Source organism: Haliotis cracherodii, unplaced genomic scaffold (assembly GCF_022045235.1).
Source record: "Haliotis cracherodii isolate W230 unplaced genomic scaffold, xgHalCrac1.p SCAF_4, whole genome shotgun sequence".
NCBI classification, from domain to species: Eukaryota; Metazoa; Mollusca; class Gastropoda; order Lepetellida; family Haliotidae; genus Haliotis; species Haliotis cracherodii.
The window spans coordinates 43735540-43755292 of record NW_027266297.1 but is presented as its reverse complement, the minus strand read 5'-3'; the positions used below and the strand labels follow the sequence as shown (position 1 = coordinate 43755292).

The following is a 19753-nucleotide window of genomic DNA, read 5'->3' as shown; positions in this document are numbered from 1 at the left end:
GAACAGCATAAAAATGTCACAACAGACCGAAGCCCAACGCAACAGCGCCATCGGTCATCTGCAGCTGTGGCCAGGTTTTTCTGCTAGCAACAAGCACCATTACAAGACCATGACATCCCAGGACTTCCATGATCTGGTCGACAACGTATCACTGCTAGAACACAGGTCGACCACGTATCACTACTAGAACACAGGTCGACCACGTATCACTACTAGAACACAGGACGACCACGTATCACTACTAGAACACAGGTCGACCACGTATCACTACGAGGGCACAGGACAGATTCATATGGCTATGTCACCCCGGCCACCTCTACAACTACGTCAGTACCAGGATTGTGTAGGACATCAGCCCTGACAGTAAGGCACCGATTACGAGCTGAAGGTATCCATGCTAAATGACAAGTTCCAGGTGTCATTTTGATGGACCTGCACAGAGTATGTCCACAACTGCGATGGACTTTTGCGTTTCTTTTTTTTGGCAGGGTATATTTCACTATACAAGACAACTGACAAACAAGTATCCTTTATCATTTATTTGATATATAAAAATACATATATTTTAACATTTTCTTCAAAAGAAATCCTGTTTCTCTCCTTAGGGAACACAGAGGAGCATGTACTGTGGTGTAAGACCCCCTCACTTGTAGCTGTCCCACTCTCCATGATTGCAGGAAATGGACATTTAGAGACATTTGTAATGTCATACGTCAGATTAAGAAACTGTTTACAATTTTGTTCATTTTCAGACATTTCAAACCAATAGCAAAGAATACCTTGCTGAAACATGCACAAATTGCCTTCTGTATACATAAACAGATTCATAAAAAGATATCAATCAAATTCAAATTTCTTGCTGTATTCACCTAAAAATATAATATATATAGCAACACAGAAGGCTGAAGGAATGTTCAACCCATGACACACAGCTACACTTGGCTGAATGCTCAAAAATGAGTGTCACAAACAGCCACAGCGTTATGAAGCAGGGTCGGGCAGCAGAAGGGTATCTATGAGTGTCACAAACAGCAATAGTCTTTTGAACAAAGTCACCTTTCTGAGGATCAGCATTAGAGTGTAACAATTATGTGTCATGTTTTTCAACCAATTATCCACAAACTAATAATGTAATGTATAAATTTAATTATTCCTATCTTGTAAAAATGTGTTCTCAGATGTGAAAGTCTTTCATTTGTCAAAAAGAGATTAAATATATAGATAATTGAAACAATATTTGTTTTGTTATTTGCTGCTTTCAAAGCTTGTATGAAGCACTGAGACAGATAGCAAGTGCTACATGATTGCTGTCCTAACAAGGGGAGGTAAGATTGTAACTACCAGTGTAAACTACATATATATCATTAACTACATATATATCATAAACTACATATATATCATTAACTACATATCTACAAAAGTATACTACAAAATTTATTGTTTCTGTACAAATATACATGTATAAAAACTAATATCACGAGAATATCACAGTTCTTCCGGTGACAAGGCACCTACTTCATAAATAACATGTAATACTGGCACTATATGTTGTCATAGCAACCAGACCTGATACACATTCATGGCACATACATTTGCATCATGAAAATATATTGGAAGATTAAAATTTTGTCAAGGCATATGATGTAGGTAAAAGATCGGCAGATATATCACTCAATGTCAAGGGAAACAATCCAATTCACCCTCCTTCATGCAAAGCCAACACTTAGCCCAACATATACAGATGTCGAAATACCATTGAGTCGCCATGCCTTATCATCTGAGTGGATATTCAAAGAAATACATTTGAGTGAGAATTGTACATCCCATTATTGATGGATCGAGTCAGTGAGATATGTTTGTCCATGCTGTAAACAAACAAATAATTCTTGTGTCATATCAATACACAAATATGCTAGAACCAATGTGTTCGAGGGCACAAAATATACAGCACTGTTTAACACAATGTTTAAGTCATGCGAAATATCAATTTGTTCCAAGAGAATCCTTACATTGCAGATGACTTCAAGAAAGGTCAATATATTCTGTATAAGTCGGGTGATCCACTGTGTCCTTATGTCAGAACCATTACACAATCAACACAGGGAACTCATGTCTCCAGACAATGTCACATCTCCACAGATACAGATTAACAAGGTCAGGACGTTGTCAGGGTTGTGCTGTGAAGCAGAGCAGCGAATAGCACTTTAGTATTGTCACAGTAACACAGCATCACATTCACAAGTAGTACATGTCCTATCATCTCTTTCGTCTTAAGTACATTGGAAACCACTTCCAAGCAGTGTTTGAAATAAACAAATTACCAGGCCGCCATTAGGTTCTACACACTTTAGAAGTTGCAGGCCCTGACTAAACTTCAGGCCCTCATTAATAAAAACTGTTTTGTTTATTGAGACAAATAAATCAACAGAAAATGTTACTGCAGGCCATAAGGACACTTACAAATTTGAAACTACAGGCCCGACTTGAGCTCTACATGCCACGGGCCTAGGGGCAGATGTTTATTTCAAACACTGCTTCCAAGGTCGGGTTGTAGAGCTTATTCAAAAACTAGAGTGGAGGTAAAATATTTTCTAAAAGCATAAGTTTATCCAGAAGATGCATACACTTGATGTATCTCATCACATGACTAACTCCTGAAAACAAAACATCATTAGTAAAGTAATATTCTACAGCATCTTCCTTTTTTCATCTTTTCTTTTGCAGAATTTCATTCAAAACTCATTCTGTTTCTATAAGGAAGAAGCAAGCATGGCAGCAACAGACACGTGTGTGTGTATTCCTCAAGGTTTTAAATCTTTACAACGACCAACAGATTACAGGTGAAACAATAAACGTAAGAAAAACAAGACGAGGTAAGCAAAATGTTGAAACATGTGGCTAGCAAACAATGATAACATTTTAAGGAAACTGAATTCCTGCTGCAATATAATAAAAATAAATAACATGGTTAAATAAGAACTAAAAGTTAAACATAGTGTGGTTTAGTGTAATCATACACTATAAAAGTAAACAGTGCATGAAAGTACCTTCAGATGAACACACGCCTAACACTATGGCACCTTAAATTGTAACACACCACTTGTTATTACATGAAGTCATGTTCATAAAAAAAAAGTTAAAGTATTACAAATGCAATTTTCTTGAAATTTCTGTAGTAGAAAATAGCTTAATATATAACGTTCAGCAAAATGATAAACATCAAAACAATATGATTCACATATAAAACATAATTTGGCCAAATAACAAGACAATGGTACAACGCTGTTTGAGCAAAGTTACAATTACAAATTTCAAATATGACTTAATTTAAACAAATCAAACATATGTTTGAAAAAGGGTTCATTCCAAAAAACTATGATGTATGTAAAACGCTTAAACCATATCCCAGTAACAGCAACAATCCATTCATGAACTTCATCGTTTCTTCAGTGGTTGGTTCAGAGTTGTGTCCCCTTTAACATTCTGTGAGATCAGTCTGTAATAAAAACAAAAATCCATCATTAGATATTTATTTAGTTTTTCTTAATAAATGGTTGAAGCTTTAATTTTCTACAACACATAATTATCAATAATTATCTATCAAGGTCCATGGTAAAAAATGTGTGTGGTGGTGATCAAATAAGAGGGTGATTTTCTTTGTAAAAAAACACATATAAGCAATTTATATGTCACTGAATCTAAAGGAGCTTATGTCTTATATGAGCAAAGAACTAGTTTTGCTTTTGATAATTCTAATGCAAAAACACAGGGTCAAAGGTTGTGATATCATGACTCAAATTTAATACCAAATAGATGTGGTCGAAGAAGTTTTTGTATATATTTGTTTTAATTTCATTCCTTACTTACTTACTTACATTGGAGATTTTACGTGCGCTTTCCGACTTGTAGCGTATTCCTGGCTTTTTACATATATTTATCATATATAATTAGTTGCTAGTTTCATTATGTTCTCCCAATCATCTGACAGTGTATCTGTACTTCTGCTCACTGCCCGATGCCCAGGAGCTCTATCTGCTGATTTCCAAGCTAACATAGGAGTTCTTCTCCTATTGTTAAGACTGCGTGCTTTGGTGCAACCTAGTTTGTCTAGTGCAACTTGGTTTTCAAGTCAACATGTACCTGGTGCATGTTAAATCAAGTTCCTTAAATCAAACCCTGAAGTTTTTCTGAACATTGTTTGTAATATACAGATTCAGATGTACATGTACGTAAGTAGAATGTGTGTTTTACTGTGTTCAGAATATTAAATAGTCTAACAGTGTAGTTAGTCTGTGTATTATTCCATTATATTGATGTTGCCATAAGTGTGACAGTTCGGAATCATGCCTTTGTGTAACCTACAGGGTAGGCATCAAATTGTTTATATTTGTCGGAGACTTAATGAGTGAGTGAGTGAGTTAGGTTTAACGCCGCTTTAAACATTATTCCAGTAATATTGCGGCATGTCAGATTAATGTGGGAGGAAAGCCCAAAGTGATGCAGGTCTCAGATGTTTACCACTTCAGTGAAACCCACGAGCACGAGTATGGTGCTGACAAACCTAGAAACATAATCGGGGCGAACCTGGATTCGAACCCACAATCATAGGTTTCTGGCGTGGCTATGTGACGCAACTCTGCACAGCGAATCGCGGCACCTTAGACGACTGGGCCACCCATGCCCTCTAAGACTTAATGTGTATTTCAAATGTTATATCACATTTAATTGCATTGTCGATGTGACTTTATCCATCCAGCTCAGCAATATCCTGGAGATGCTAAGCAAGACAGTGTCCCAAGATCCCTGTAAGAATTTCCCGGCCATGCCTGGGGTAAGTACAATTACTCTGGGGGGAATGGTATCGGTGGTGGAGACAAATCCTTAAATGTTGTCTTTGAGCAGTTAGACTCAGGCCATGCGGGACCCTTTCCATGACTTTACAGTCAGCTCATGCTGGGTCAAGGTGCTCCAGGTCAAAGTGCAGGCTTATTCATAAATGCTCATAACTGCGATGAACTACATCCTGCTTATTGTTTTCACGCCAAGAGGGGTTGTTCACTAGATAATACTGCATTGGCAACTGTACAAGAAATCTAACTATGTCATTTATTCATTACAAGGTCTTGAATCAGGTTTTCAACAGGAATATAGTGGTCCCCGCTTGAGTTGTTGGTCTAACAATCTGCGTTCAGCCAGGGACCCCATCTTACAACAGATAGTAGCTGCCAAGTTGAAGAAGGCAGTACACGGAGGTAGGGTCCTTTCGATGCCCTTCCTCTTACAAGTTTTACCTGTCCGTCTCATCCCCAAACATGCAGACAGGCAAGAGTCAGTGCCTGCCTAAGAAGGATGATTTTTGTTTAATACATCACCTTTCTTATCCACACAGGTCAGTTAACGACATTAACAGTAAAGCATGCCCGGGGTCTCATGCACAGTTTGTCGAGGCTGTCAGTATGGTGCAGCAACTAGGTTCAAAGGCACTGCTTGCAAAATTCAGGATTTTGAGTTTATAGGCTTGTCCTTTCAAGGTAAATATTGCTTTGATAAGTGCTTGCCATTTGGCTGCTCCATATCATGCTTAGTGTTTGAGAAATTCAGCACTTTTATGCAATGGTGTTCGCAGCTTGTGCATTACCTTGATTTTCTCACAGGCGGAAGTGGAGGGACGAAAGATTGCTGTGATAACCTTGGTAAATGCCTCAGTACCTTCCAGGAGCTAGGTGTACCTATTGCACATGAGCAGACAGTAGGTCCTGTGTCATGCTTAAGGTTACTAGGGCTTGAAATCGACACTCAAAGGATACAGGTCAGAAATACCACAGGAAGAGATTGTAAGTACCATCATGATTTGCTGGTTCTAAGTAAGCACGAAGTCAACTGAAAAGTTGGCAGTCACTGGTGGGTAAGCTAAATTTCATGTGCCGGGCCATACCCGTGGGTCGACCGTTCTGCCCTCGACACTATAAGTCATCAATCACACCGTATCCACATCATGCAGGGTAGTGTGGGAAGGCCTAGAGGTTTGGCTAGGGTGCCTGTTTTTCTAAATGGTGTCAGTTATTCAGAATCAAAAGTGGGCTGACAATACATATCTGCCCTGCACCACGGGGTTCAGGCACACTGTAACAGGATCTGGCCAAATGGTCTCTGGCCACTTGAAACTCATGTTTCCGATCGTGCTGTCAGTTTGTCTCTGGGGCACAGCCTTTGCTATCGGGAAAGTACTTTTCTTTTGTCATAACCAAGCTGTCTTCAGAGGCACCCAGAATTGTCACTGACAAGGCAACATGTGCTGCAAAAACATTTTGGTCAGGGCAAGTATAAATACACATGACAATAATATCGCAGGTGCTTTGTCGAGATTTCAGTGGGACCAATTCTGCAACACAGCTCCAGCAGCCAATCTGCATCCCACGCTTCGGGGGAAACAGGTTTCCTAACCTGCCATCACCCAGCAGGATTAACAGCTTTATCTGCGTGACGATGTTCATTTGTCTTCATCCAAATTGTTCTTAGCTCCTTGTCTGCAGTACAGGTAATGTTTAGGATAACGTGGTGGGTGTACATAAGTGAGAATGGTTTTGGGTGTGGGGTACATTTGGCATCTTGGGATACATCCAAAATTGTAACTTAAAGGATAGGGATGGCCACTTTTCAGCAGAAACCAATTTTATCCATTCTGCATCACAGCGGACAGTGCTTACTGCATTGGGGTCGCTTAACAAGGGTTTATTCAAGATCGCAGTCCACATTACCTCCACGACCATTTCATGCAAATAACATCTCTTGTCTTAATTTCAAGTTCACACAGAATATCAGAGCCCAGCCTAATGTTATAATATCATTCTGTCTTTATAGTACAGTATATGTTTATACAATACTGTGTAAGCTTAATGAATTGATTTTGATTATATAATCAAGATAAAGGAGTTATTTTCCTTGGATTATTTATGTAAACATTGCATTGTATATGCTATAGTATTAGCCTTTAGCACATGCTTATTAACTGTCTGTAATTAATGACAGATAGGTACTTATTACATTGACTGAAAAACAAGTCATGATTATATTATAGCTGTTATTTATGTAAATGTGTTTCAGGGTGTCTTTGATTTTCCACTAATTGACATCACAATAAAAATCTCATACCTGTGTGTTTGTTGACTGTATGAAAGACACACACTGTGCTGTTTTCAAATTCATTACCAGAGAAGCTTCCAAAAAGAGTTCAAAAGCTCTAAATGGAAAATGCAGTATTTTTATGTCCACCATCATAAAGTTGGGAAAAAAACTCCAACTATTTTGTCTTAGAGGAAATGATAAATAATGCGGCATCAGTTGAGTCTAATATTTCAGAAGGTTGACAGGTTGCAATGTTCTCTATACTTATATATATATATGAGACAAAATCATTCAGTTTTAATCCCAACCGAGATATTGCAGCCCATGCAACGTTGAGTTCAAAAGTACACTCCACTTTCATGATGTCATACGGACAGATGGCCAAGCATTGTGACATCATAGTATGTGATTCGAGGAGCCAAATGTAAAGCTGTGTTGATGTTAATGAATTTTGCAATATTTGCCCAAAACACGACATTTTGAATAATTTTTAATTTAAATCAGTACACTGGATGAGTTTGTGAAATGTGCTAAAGAAAAAACATGATCTTTCACAATCAAAATCATGGTCTAACGTAGATCTGTCACCGCTGGAATGATCAGAATTTGAAAATGACATCAAAATTGGAATCCAACATCTCCACGAAGTGCTGTAACTGTAGTGTGTAACCACCTACCTCATGCTCGGCTGTCTCGGAATCCGGGAAGATTATTGTGGAGATATCTGCTCTCTGCCCTGCAACAGAGATGCCAACATGGCAGACAACTTCAATACAAATTCAAATATGAACCATCATACTGATCGGTTTCCATTGCAACTTAATATACCCATTCTTAAACTAAAGCACTTGTCTCCATCCTGCCGTGAGGGAGTGAATTTTAGTGCTGCTTTCACCTGAATATTGGTGGTATCTGCTGCCCATTTCCTGAACATTATCCATTGTAATAACATCATTACTTACAATCATTAACCGCTTTATTGATATGCACAATTACAACTTGAATCAGCTGACAAAGTGATATTCAAAGGAATGCCAATTAGCCTCCCTTTAATGGAGGAGGAAGTCCCTAAGTGATGCAGGTCTCTTCTTTTAGTCCATTTTTTTCGCTATTGTACAATACCGACTTTTAATAAAAAAATCACTTTAAAGGAAAATATGTTTTTAAGTGTTATTTTGATGTTTGTATTGAAACCACCAACCCTTGGTTTGAGAGAAGAAGGTCTATAAACCATGTAATGAAAGGATGGACTCACCACCAATCCTGATCCTCCTGGGATCGGCAGCTGCCTGGTCCTCCAGGGGCACCCTCAGGTCCTCGTGCTGGTAGGGGCCCTTGGGGGCCTTCTTCCTCTTCTTCATCTTGCGGACACTGGTGCCAGGCTGGGCCTCCTCTCTGTGGGGAGAACATAACATTGGATGTGCTTCAACAGGAACCTCATAGTGCATCAGGGGAGGTCGGGTAGTGTAATGGTTAAAGCATTCGCTCATCATGTCGAAACCCCGGGTTCGATTCCCGACATGGGTGTGAAGCCCATTTCTAATGTCCTCCGCCATGATATTGCTGGAATATTGCTAAAAGCGGCGTAAAATCATACAGACTCACTCACTCACTCATAGTGCATCAGTTTGTCAGGGAGGACATATTCTGACACAATGAATTCAAATATAGATACATTCGTCTGTGCAGGTAGCCCATTCCTCTAATAAATTTCTAAACTTGACTAAATGTTCCCAAACATGTTTCTCATTGTGATCTTCTAGCAAGTTATCACCTTGTATCAGTTCCTGACCATGTTGAGCCATTAGTCTGCTTTATATTGAACAATTTTGCTAATAATGAAATCTGATTTGTTAGTGTGATTTTTATGGCAAACATGGATGACTAACTGTCTATGGTTGCAGACACAAGTAAGTCACTCACCCTCCAAACTCCCCTGACATCCTGCTGTCCCGAATCTCCAGCTCAGTGAAACCTGATCACAAAAACAAGGCACTTGTCACAGAAACAGAAACATACACAGCTGTCATATTTGTTTCATTCATTACTCTGAAATGGCTGCCAGTGAAGAATGCATCATCATTTCAACACAACACAAAACAAATGATGTCAACCCAAAGACAAAAGTATACAACACACAATGCAGGGTTTGCCCTACACTACGCATGACAAGGATCTGCAATGTTCTACACTTCAAAGTGAAACCTCGTTGATTCAGTCCCTGTTCATCTGGACACCATGCCTTTGGATGATTACTGCTGAACACTTACAGTTGGCATTATAACATCAACATTGCATTAATCTGGAAACTTGTGAATATGAATAGGTTCTCAAGGAATCCAGATTAACAAGGGGGTCACTGTATATCTACTACATATCCCTTTTTATGCAAAATGTTAAAACAGTGAGTCATTCTCTCCATGTCTGTATAATAATTTTAATACAGCATGAATTTGGTTTTCTAGTTATATTGCACCTCCCCCAATATATAATCTACACCGACCCTTTTCCTTTGACATTTCTACAGTTAGGTATCATCTTTTTGACAATCTATCTTAGAGCTAAGTACCAATACTCTTAATACAGACGTCATACACAAAACCATCCTGGTGATTACACAGGGCCATACACATTCAGGATACATTCACACACATTCAGTATACATTCAGGATACATTCACACACATTCAGGATACATTCACACACATTCAGGATACATTCACACACATTCAGGATACATTCACACACATTCAGGATACATTCACACACATTCAGGATACATTCACACACACTCAGTATACATTCACACACATTCAGTATACATTCACACACATTCAGTATACATTCACACACATTCAGGATACATTCACACACATTCAGGATACATTCACACACATTCAGTATACATTCACACACATTCAGGATCGATCACACACATTCAGGATACATTCACACACATTCAGGATACATTCACACACACTCAGTATACATTCACACACATTCAGTATACATTCACACACATTCAGTATACATTCACACACATTCAGTACACATTCACACACATTCAGGATACATTCACACACATTCAGGATACATTCACACACATTCAGTATACATTTACACACATTCAGGATACATTCACACACATTCAGGATACATTCACACACATTCAGTATACATTCACACACATTCAGTATACATTCACACACATTCAGGATACATTCACACACATTCAGGATACATTCACACACATTCAGTATACATTCACACACATTCAGTATACATTCACACACATTCAGGATACATTCACACACGTTCAGGATACATTCACACACATTCAGGATCTATCACACACATTCAGGATCTATCACACACATTCAGGATCGATCACACACATTCAGGATACATTCACACACATTCAGTTTACATTCACACACATTCAGGATACATTCACACACATTCAGTATACATTCACACACATTCAGGATACATTCACACACATTCAGGATACATTCACACATTCAGTTTACATTCACACACATTCAGGATACATTCACACACATTCAGTATACATTCACACACATTCAGGATACATTCACACACATTCAGGATACATTCACACACATTCAGGATCTATCACACACATTCAGGATCTATCACACACACTCAGTATACATTCACACACATTCAGGATACATTCACACACATTCAGGATACATTCACACACATTCAGGATACATTCACACACATTCAGTATACATTCACACACATTCAGGATACATTCACACACATTCAGGATACATTCACACACATTCAGTATACATTCACACACATTCAGTATACATTCACACACATTCAGAATCGATCACACACATTCAGGATACATTCACACACATTCAGGATCGATCACACACATTCAGTATACATTCACACACATTCAGGATACATTCACACACACTCAGGAGGGAGCTGGGACCCACCTCCACCATCTCCATCACCTCCCCCATCTTGTCTCAGCAGCTGCTGCAGCAGGATCTTGACGGCCTTCATGTCACGGCGGGAACGGTCTGCAATCTCCTCCTGCTTCAGCTTCAGTTGGTTCATGCTGTCCCGGAGGATGTGGATCTCATGGTCAAACCTGTCATTGGTGACAATACTGCCTTTGATGTTGGTGGTGGTTACGCCACTCTCCTCCTGAAAGCAGACAGAAGGCTTTCATATCATAGATGGCTGGAGAGAGGGGCGGTAGCAGACAGAAGGCTCTCATGTTACAGATGGCTGGTGAGAGGGGAGGGCAGCAGACAGAAGGCTTTCATGTTATAGATGGCTGGTGAGAGGGGAGGGCAGCAGACAGAAGGCTTTCATGTTATAGATGGCTGGTGAGAGGGGAGGGCAGCAGACAGAAGGCTCTCATGTTATAGATGGCTGGTGAGAGGGGAGGGCAGCAGACAGAAGGCTTTCATGTTATAGATGGCTGGTGAGAGGGGAGGGCAGCAGAGAGAAGGCTTTCATGTTACAGATGGCTGGTGAGAGGGGAGGGCAGCAGACAGAAGGCTCTCATGTTATAGATGGCTGGTGAGAGGGGAGGGCAGCAGACAGAAGGCTCTCATGTTACAGATGGCTGGTGAGAGGGGAGGGCAGCAGACAGAAGGCTCTCATGTTATAGATGGCTGGTGAGAGGGGAGGGCAGCAGACAGAAGGCTTTCATGTTATAGATGGCTGGTGAGAGGGGAGGGCAGCAGACAGAAGGCTTTCATGTTATAGATGGCTGGTGAGAGGGGAGGGCAGCAGACAGAAGGCTTTCATGTTATAGATGGCTGGTGAGAGGGGAGGGCAGCAGACAGAAGGCTTTCATGTTATAGATGGCTGGTGAGAGGGGAGGGCAGCAGACAGAAGGCTTTCATGTTATAGATGGCTGGTGAGAGGGGAGGGCAGCAGACAGAAGGCTTTCATGTTATAGATGGCTGGTGAGAGGGGAGGGCAGCAGACAGAAGGCTTTCATGTTATAGATGGCTGGTGAGAGGGGAGGGCAGCAAACAGAAAGCTCTCATGTTATAGATGGCTGGAGAGAGGGGCGGTAGCAGACAGAAGGCTCTCATGTTACAGATGGCTGGTGAGAGGGGAGGGCAGCAGACAGAAGGCTTTCATGTTATAGATGGCTGGTGAGAGGGGAGGGCAGCAGACAGAAGGCTTTCATGTTATAGATGGCTGGTGAGAGGGGAGGGCAGCAGACAGAAAGCTTTCATGTTATAGATGGCTGGTTAGAGGGGAGGGCAGCAGACAGAAGGCTTTCATGTTACAGATGGCTGGTGAGAGGGGAGGGCAGCAGACAGAAGGCTTTCATGTTATAGATGGCTGGTGAGAGGGGCGGTAGCAGACAGAAGGCTTTCATGTTACAGATGGCTGGTGAGAGGGGAGGGCAGCAGACAGAAGGCTTTCATGTTATAGATGGCTGGTGAGAGGGGAGGGCAGCAGACAGAAGGCTTTCATGTTATAGATGGCTGGTGAGAGGGGAGGGCAGCAGACAGAAGGCTTTCATGTTATAGATGGCTGGTGAGAGGGGAGGGCAGCAGACAGAAGGCTTTCATGTTATAGATGGCTGGTGAGAGGGGAGGGCAGCAGACAGAAGGCTTTCATGTTACAGATGGCTGGTGAGAGGGGAGGGCAGCAGACAGAAGGCTTTCATGTTATAGATGGCTGGTGAGAGGGGAGGGCAGCAGACAGAAGGCTCTCATGTTATAGATGGCTGGTGAGAGGGGAGGGCAGCAGACAGAAGGCTCTCATGTTATAGATGGCTGGTGAGAGGGGAGGGCAGCAGAGAGAAGGCTTTCATGTTACAGATGGCTGGTGAGAGGGGAGGGCAGCAGACAGAAGGCTCTCATGTTATAGATGGCTGGTGAGAGGGGAGGGCCGCAGACAGAAGGCTCTCATGTTACAGATGGCTGGTGAGAGGGGAGGGCAGCAGACAGAAGGCTCTCATGTTATAGATGGCTGGTGAGAGGGGAGGGCAGCAGACAGAAGACTTTCATGTTATAGATGGCTGGAGAGAGGGGCGGTAGCAGACAGAAGGCTCTCATGTTACAGATGGCTGGTGAGAGGGGAGGGCAGCAGACAGAAGGCTCTCATGTTATAGATGGCTGGTGAGAGGGGAGGGCAGCAGACAGAAGGCTTTCATGTTACAGATGGCTGGTGAGAGGGGAGGGCAGCAGACAGAAGGCTCTCATGTTATAGATGGCTGGTGAGAGGGGAGGGCAGCAGACAGAAGGCTTTCATGTTATAGATGGCTGGTGAGAGGGGAGGGCAGCAGACAGAAGGCTTTCATATCATAGATGGCTGGTGAGAGGGGAGGGCAGCAGACAGAAGGCTTTCATGTTATAGATGGCTGGTGAGAGGGGCGGTAGCAGACAGAAGGCTTTCATATCATAGATGGCTGGAGAGAGGGGCGGTAGCAGACAGAAGGCTCTCATGTTATAGATGGCTGGTGAGAGGGGAGGGCAGCAGACAGAAGGCTCTCATGTTATAGATGGCTGGTGAGAGGGGAGGGCAGCAGACAGAAGGATTTCATGTTATAGATGGCTGGTGAGAGGGGAGGGCAGCAGAGAGAAGGCTTTCATGTTACAGATGGCTGGTGAGAGGGGAGGGCAGCAGACAGAAGGCTTTCATGTTATAGATGGCTGGTGAGAGGGGAGGGCAGCAGAGAGAAGGCTTTCATGTTATAGATGGCTGGTGAGAGGGGAGGGCAGCAGACAGAAGGCTTTCATGTTATAGATGGCTGGTGAGAGGGGAGGGCAGCAGACAGAAAGGTTTCATGTTATAGATGGCTGGTGAGAGGGGAGGGCAGCAGACAGAAAGCTTTCATGTTACAGATGGCTGGTGAGAGGGGAGGGCAGCAGACAGAAGGCTTTCATGTTATAGATGGCTGGTGAGAGGGGAGGGCAGCAGACAGAAGGCTCTCATGTTATAGATGGCTGGTGAGAGGGGAGGGCAGCAGACAGAAGGCTCTCATGTTATAGATGGCTGGTGAGAGGGGAGGGCAGCAGACAGAAGGCTCTCATGTTATAGATGGCTGGTGAGAGGGGAGGGCAGCAGACAGAAGGCTCTCATGTTATAGATGGCTGGTGAGAGGGGAGGGCAGCAGACAGAAGGCTTTCATGTTATAGATGGCTGGTGAGAGGGGAGGGCAGCAGACAGAAGGCTTTCATGTTACAGATGGCTGGTGAGAGGGGAGGGCAGCAGACAGAAGGCTTTCATGTTATAGATGGCTGGTGAGAGGGGAGGGCAGCAGACAGAAGGCTTTCATGTTATAGATGGCTGGTGAGAGGGGAGGGCAGCAGACAGAAGGCTCTCATGTTATAGATGGCTGGAGAGAGGGGAGGGCAGCAGACAGAAGGCTCTCATGTTATAGATGGCTGGAGAGAGGGGAGGGCAGCAGACAGAAGGCTTTCATGTTATAGATGGCTGGTGAGAGGGGAGGGCAGCAGACAGAAGGCTTTCATGTTATAAATGGCTGGTGAGAGGGGAGGGCAGCAGACAGAAGGCTCTCATGTTATAGATGGCTGGTGAGAGGGGAGGGCAGCAGACAGAAGGCTTTCATGTTATAGATGGCTGGTGAGAGGGGAGGGCAGCAGACAGAAGGCTCTCATGTTACAGAAGGCTGGTGAGAGGGGAGGGCAGCAGACAGAAGGCTCTCATGTTATAGATGGCTGGAGAGAGGGGAGGGCAGCAGACAGAAGGCTTTCATGTTATAGATGGCTGGTGAGAGGGGAGGGCAGCAGACAGAAGGCTTTCATGTAAAAGTTGGCTGGTGAGAGGGGAGGGCAGCAGACAGAAGGCTTTCATGTTATAGATGGCTGGTGAGAGGGGAGGGCAGCAGACAGAAGGCTCTCATGTTACAGAAGGCTGGTGAGAGGGGAGGGCAGCAGACAGAAGGCTCTCATGTTATAGATGGCTGGAGAGAGGGGAGGGCAGCAGACAGAAGGCTTTCATGTTATAGATGGCTGGTGAGAGGGGAGGGCAGCAGACAGAAGGCTTTCATGTTACAGATGGCTGGTGAGAGGGGAGGGCAGCAGACAGAAGGCTTTCATGTTATAGATGGCTGGAGAGAGGGGAGGGCAGCAGACAGAAGGCACTCATGTTATAGATGGCTGGAGAGAGGGGAGGGCAGCAGACAGAAGGCTTTCATGTTATAGATGGCTGGTGAGAGGGGAGGGCAGCAAACAGAAGGCACTCATGTTATAGATGGCTGGAGAGAGGGGAGGGCAGCAGACAGAAGGCTTTCATGTTATAGATGGCTGGTGAGAGGGGAGGGCAGCAGACAGAAGGCACTCATGTTATAGATGGCTGGAGAGAGGGGAGGGCAGCAGACAGAAGGCTTTCATGTTATAGATGGCTGGTGAGAGGGGAGGGCAGCAGACAGAAGGCTTTCATGTTACAGAAGGCTGGTGAGAGGGGAGGGCAGCAGACAGAAGGCTCTCATGTTATAGATGGCTGGAGAGAGGGGAGGGCAGCAGACAGAAGGCTCTCATGTTACAGAAGGCTGGTGAGAGGGGAGGGCAGCAGACAGAAGGCTCTCATGTTATAGATGGCTGGAGAGAGGGGAGGGCAGCAGACAGAAGGCTCTCATGTTACAGAAGGCTGGTGAGAGGGGAGGGCAGCAGACAGAAGGCTCTCATGTTATAGATGGCTGGAGAGAGGGGAGGGCAGCAGACAGAAGGCTTTCATGTTATAGATGGCTGGTGAGAGGGGAGGGCAGCAGACAGAAGGCTTTCATGTTACAGATGGCTGGTGAGAGTGGTGGGGTACAGACAGAAGGCTTTCATGTAAAAGTTGGCTGGTGAGAGGGGAGGGCAGCAGACGGAAGGCTTTCATGTAAAAGTTGGCTGGTGAGAGTGGTGGGGTACAGACAGAAGGCTCTCATGTTATAGAAGACTGGTGAGAGGGGTGAGAAGGGTGGATGGATAAATGTGAGCAATGTTGTGTAGCAAAAACAGATAGTTTGACTTGTTAGATAAAACAAAAATCGGAGAGATTTGTACTCATATCCAGATCACAGGATAGCATTTCATAGCATTCAATTTTCTGTTGTGCCATCAAAAATAGATTTTCATTAATGTTTCAATCAATTTCATAAAATCCAGGGCCGTGACAAATGTTTGGTATTTCGAACTTTCAATATTGTTACTTACAAACATTCCTGAAGTTTCTAAACCTCCAAACTTTGTTTTCCACTGCTCTTGGAGGTCATCAAGTTGTTCCTGAAAGAAAAGAATAAGTACAAAAGTAGTATTTGATGACTATAGTTCACATTCAGCATTGTCAGCTCCTACCGTCCTGATTACTGATGCAAAGACACATTTGACATATTACTGGGTAGTTTTTTGATACAGCTGTATTTTCTGCAGAAAAAGTCTATTAAACAGAAGATAATACAGACTGTCATATAAACTTTTGGGATTAGTATGGGTGCTTATAAGCAGACTGGTGAAAAACTGTAACAGGGTGCTTATTGGAGAGGACAGCTTAATATGGCACATACGGTAATTGTTGAAGATTGTTTCCTTACCTTGATCTGTATGGTGACTTTCTTGAGATCCTCCTCTCCTGCTTGGGTGAGATCATCATCATAGTAGTCGGACTGGGGCGAGCATTCATCTTCTATGAAGGTGAGGAATTTGAGGCGACGCTTCTTGGACATCCCTTCCCAGATGTTGAGGATGGTGATGGCCCTCTGCATGACTGCATTAGCCTGTGCATTGTCATACACTCTGGGGAGGGAATACATTAGTTATCAGACATTAGTTAGGGAGACATTAGCCTGTGCATTGTCATACACTCTGGAGAGGAAATACATTAGTTATCAAACATAAGCTTGGGACACATGAGCCTGCTCAGTATGATACATTATTATGAGTTTAGCAGATTGTAAACTTTAGAGAGGAAAGACATCAGTTACACATAAGTTCAGGGAGACATTAGCCTGTGTGTTATCATACACTTCGGAGAGGCAAAACATTCATTATCACACAATAACTTGGGGAGACATTAGCCTGTGTGTTATCATACACTTCGGAGAGGCAAAACATTCATTATCACACAATAACTTGGGGAGACATTAGTCTGTGTGTTATCATACACTTCGGAGAGGCAAAACATTCATTATCACACAATAACTTGGGGAGACATTAGTCTGTGTGTTATCATACACTTCGGAGAGGCAAAACATTCATTATCACACAATAACTTGGGGAGACATTAGTCTGTGTGTTATCATACACTTCGGAGAGGCAAAACATTCATTATCACACAATAACCTGGGGAGACATTAGCCTGTGTGTTATCATACACTTCGGAGAGGTAAAACATTCATTATCATACAATAACTTGGGGAGACATTAGTCTGTGTGTTATCATACACCTCGGAGAGGCAAAACATTCATTATCACACCATATTTTGGGGAAGACATTAGCCTGGGTGTCATCACACACCTTAGAGTGGAGAAACATTAGTTATCACCCTTAGGAAACATTAGTCTGGGCAGCAAGTTCCAACTCTCCTCTGGAAGGTGTCCGACATTAGGGCAATGAGGATAATGAGGCATAGATGACAGACATAGCCACCATGAGAACTTACAATCTCACTAAAATCAGATCTAAACAAAGATCTGAGGACATCCCATTACGGGTCACATCGGGACAACCTTTCACAAAGATTGACCGACCAACGAAATGACTCAAATGAAGTCATAATTGGCCAAACAGGAAGCAGCTTTCGAACTTCATGGCACTAGTTTCAAACCAGTGACTTCCATTCCAGATTACGTTTTGAAATATATGAAAACTGAACAAAAGAAAATTCTGGAATGTCTTGATAGATTGCCGAGGTTGTGAGGCAGTACTTCCCACGAGCTATGGAAAGTCTCTTACGTTCGAATGCTTATCCCACTGAAGCGAGAGATGGACAATGATTTTGACAGAATCAGTCATACAGGCCGTAAATGTCATTCGGAATACCCCGTGTTAACAATTTCGACTTTGCATGATTAGAAAACACTTTTCGACTGGTGATAGGTTGGTTCTGACATGTCCTGTAATGGAATGTCCTAGGATCTTTGTTTTGTGGTAGTGAGAAGTAAGATTGGATTTTAATGAGATTGAAAAACTTAAATTTGGAAAGTGTCCAATGACAAAACAATAAGGAGATTGAGGCACAAGATGACAGACAGAGCCACCATGACAACCTACCTCTGGAAGGTGTCCGACAGCAGGACAATAAGGAGATTGAGGTACAAGATGCCAACCTATCTTTGGCAGGTGTCTGACAGCAGGGGATTGAGGAGACTGAGACACAAGATAACAGACAGAGTTGCCATGACAACCTATCTCTGGAAGGTGTCCGACAGCAGGGGATTGAGGAGACTGAGACACAAGATAACAGACAGAGTTGCCATGACAACCTACCTCTGGAAGGGGTCCGACAGCAGGGCAATAAGGAGATTGAGGTACAAGGTGACAACCTACCTCTGGAAGGTGTCCGACAGCAAGGCAATAAGGAGATTGAGGCACAAGATTGCAGACAGCGCCAACCATGTCCCCACCAACAGGTCCGCCATCAAGGAATCAACAAGCTTCATGTTCTGAAAGATTAAACATTGCCCATAGAAACATCTACATGACTGTCAAAGCATTATGATATAACAGACCATAGCTAAACATCATCTTTTTATCCTGCCATTTTTATTCTCCATGTAAATCTAAAATCAGTTGGCATGATGGTGAAAAGCACATCTGTTTTAGCCTGGTATAGACTGGATGAGGACAATTTGTTTCCAACAGAGAACAAGCTACTTCAGTTTCTCACGAAAGGTTTATCTCCCAGGACAGTTACAGGTTCCTATTATCCCTGTGGCCTGTTCCTCGGTACTTGGTCTCTGCAGCTGGCTTGATGATGGAGCAGAAATACTTACAGCGTAATCATACTCATCCACAAGGGTGAGACGGAACAGGGTGAACATCATAGCGGTGGGGTAGCCGAAGCCGTCAACCTCAACCAGTGTCCCATCAGACTCCTTTTGCTTGTCCCCACCAAAGATCATCCAGAAGGCACAGGCTGGGAAGGAAACACACTTTCAACAGGGATTTGTCCAGGACACATCAAAGTAGACACAATTTAAGGATAACAACTTCTTTAATAATGAATACTGTTGTCAAGCAAGACAATAATACTGTCACAACATGATGGACAGAGAACACATAGGTGGCCAATGGGACATGAAGCCAATTAGACAGTATAAGTTTACATAGGTGTGGTGATTAATGCTTAAAGATTTCATAGTTGTATTAAAGAAGTTGTTATCCATAAAATATGTCTACTTTGTCATCCGTCAACTTATAAGTAATGCCTATCAAACAATTCAGGACATATCATCAATCATTTCACCATTGGAAATCATTTTACAGTTAAGCAGCTGACACAGCTAGACTATTCACTAATCACACTTCAGTTTGGGGCAGAGGGGAGTCTTCAGCCATAGTCCAGTTGCCTTTGAAGACAACGCAATGCAAAAGGTGCCTGCAATCCTCAGGAAAATATTCTGCACAAGTTCTTCAAGAAAACCAATTTTCTGTGGACA

At 42.9% G+C, this 19753-nt stretch overlaps 1 protein-coding gene across 2 annotated transcripts in view; it reads right to left on the bottom strand.

The window, feature by feature from the left end:
* Positions 1–540: 540 nt before the first annotated feature.
* LOC139479026 (transient receptor potential cation channel subfamily V member 5-like) overlaps positions 541–19753 on the bottom strand; it is a 46229-nt gene continuing 27016 nt past the window's right edge. For both annotated transcript variants that reach the window (XM_071261761.1, XM_071261762.1), the window contains exons 16-24: positions 19088–19230; positions 18642–18757; positions 16687–16888; positions 16310–16378; positions 11105–11318; positions 9049–9100; positions 8381–8520; positions 7803–7861; positions 541–3496 (exon numbers count right to left, since the gene is read on the bottom strand). In XM_071261761.1, coding sequence (XP_071117862.1) covers positions 3476–3496; positions 7803–7861; positions 8381–8520; positions 9049–9100; positions 11105–11318; positions 16310–16378; positions 16687–16888; positions 18642–18757; positions 19088–19230 — 1016 coding nt within the window. In that variant the 3' untranslated portion in view covers positions 541–3475. The remainder of the gene's footprint in view (positions 3497–7802; positions 7862–8380; positions 8521–9048; positions 9101–11104; positions 11319–16309; positions 16379–16686; positions 16889–18641; positions 18758–19087; positions 19231–19753) is intronic.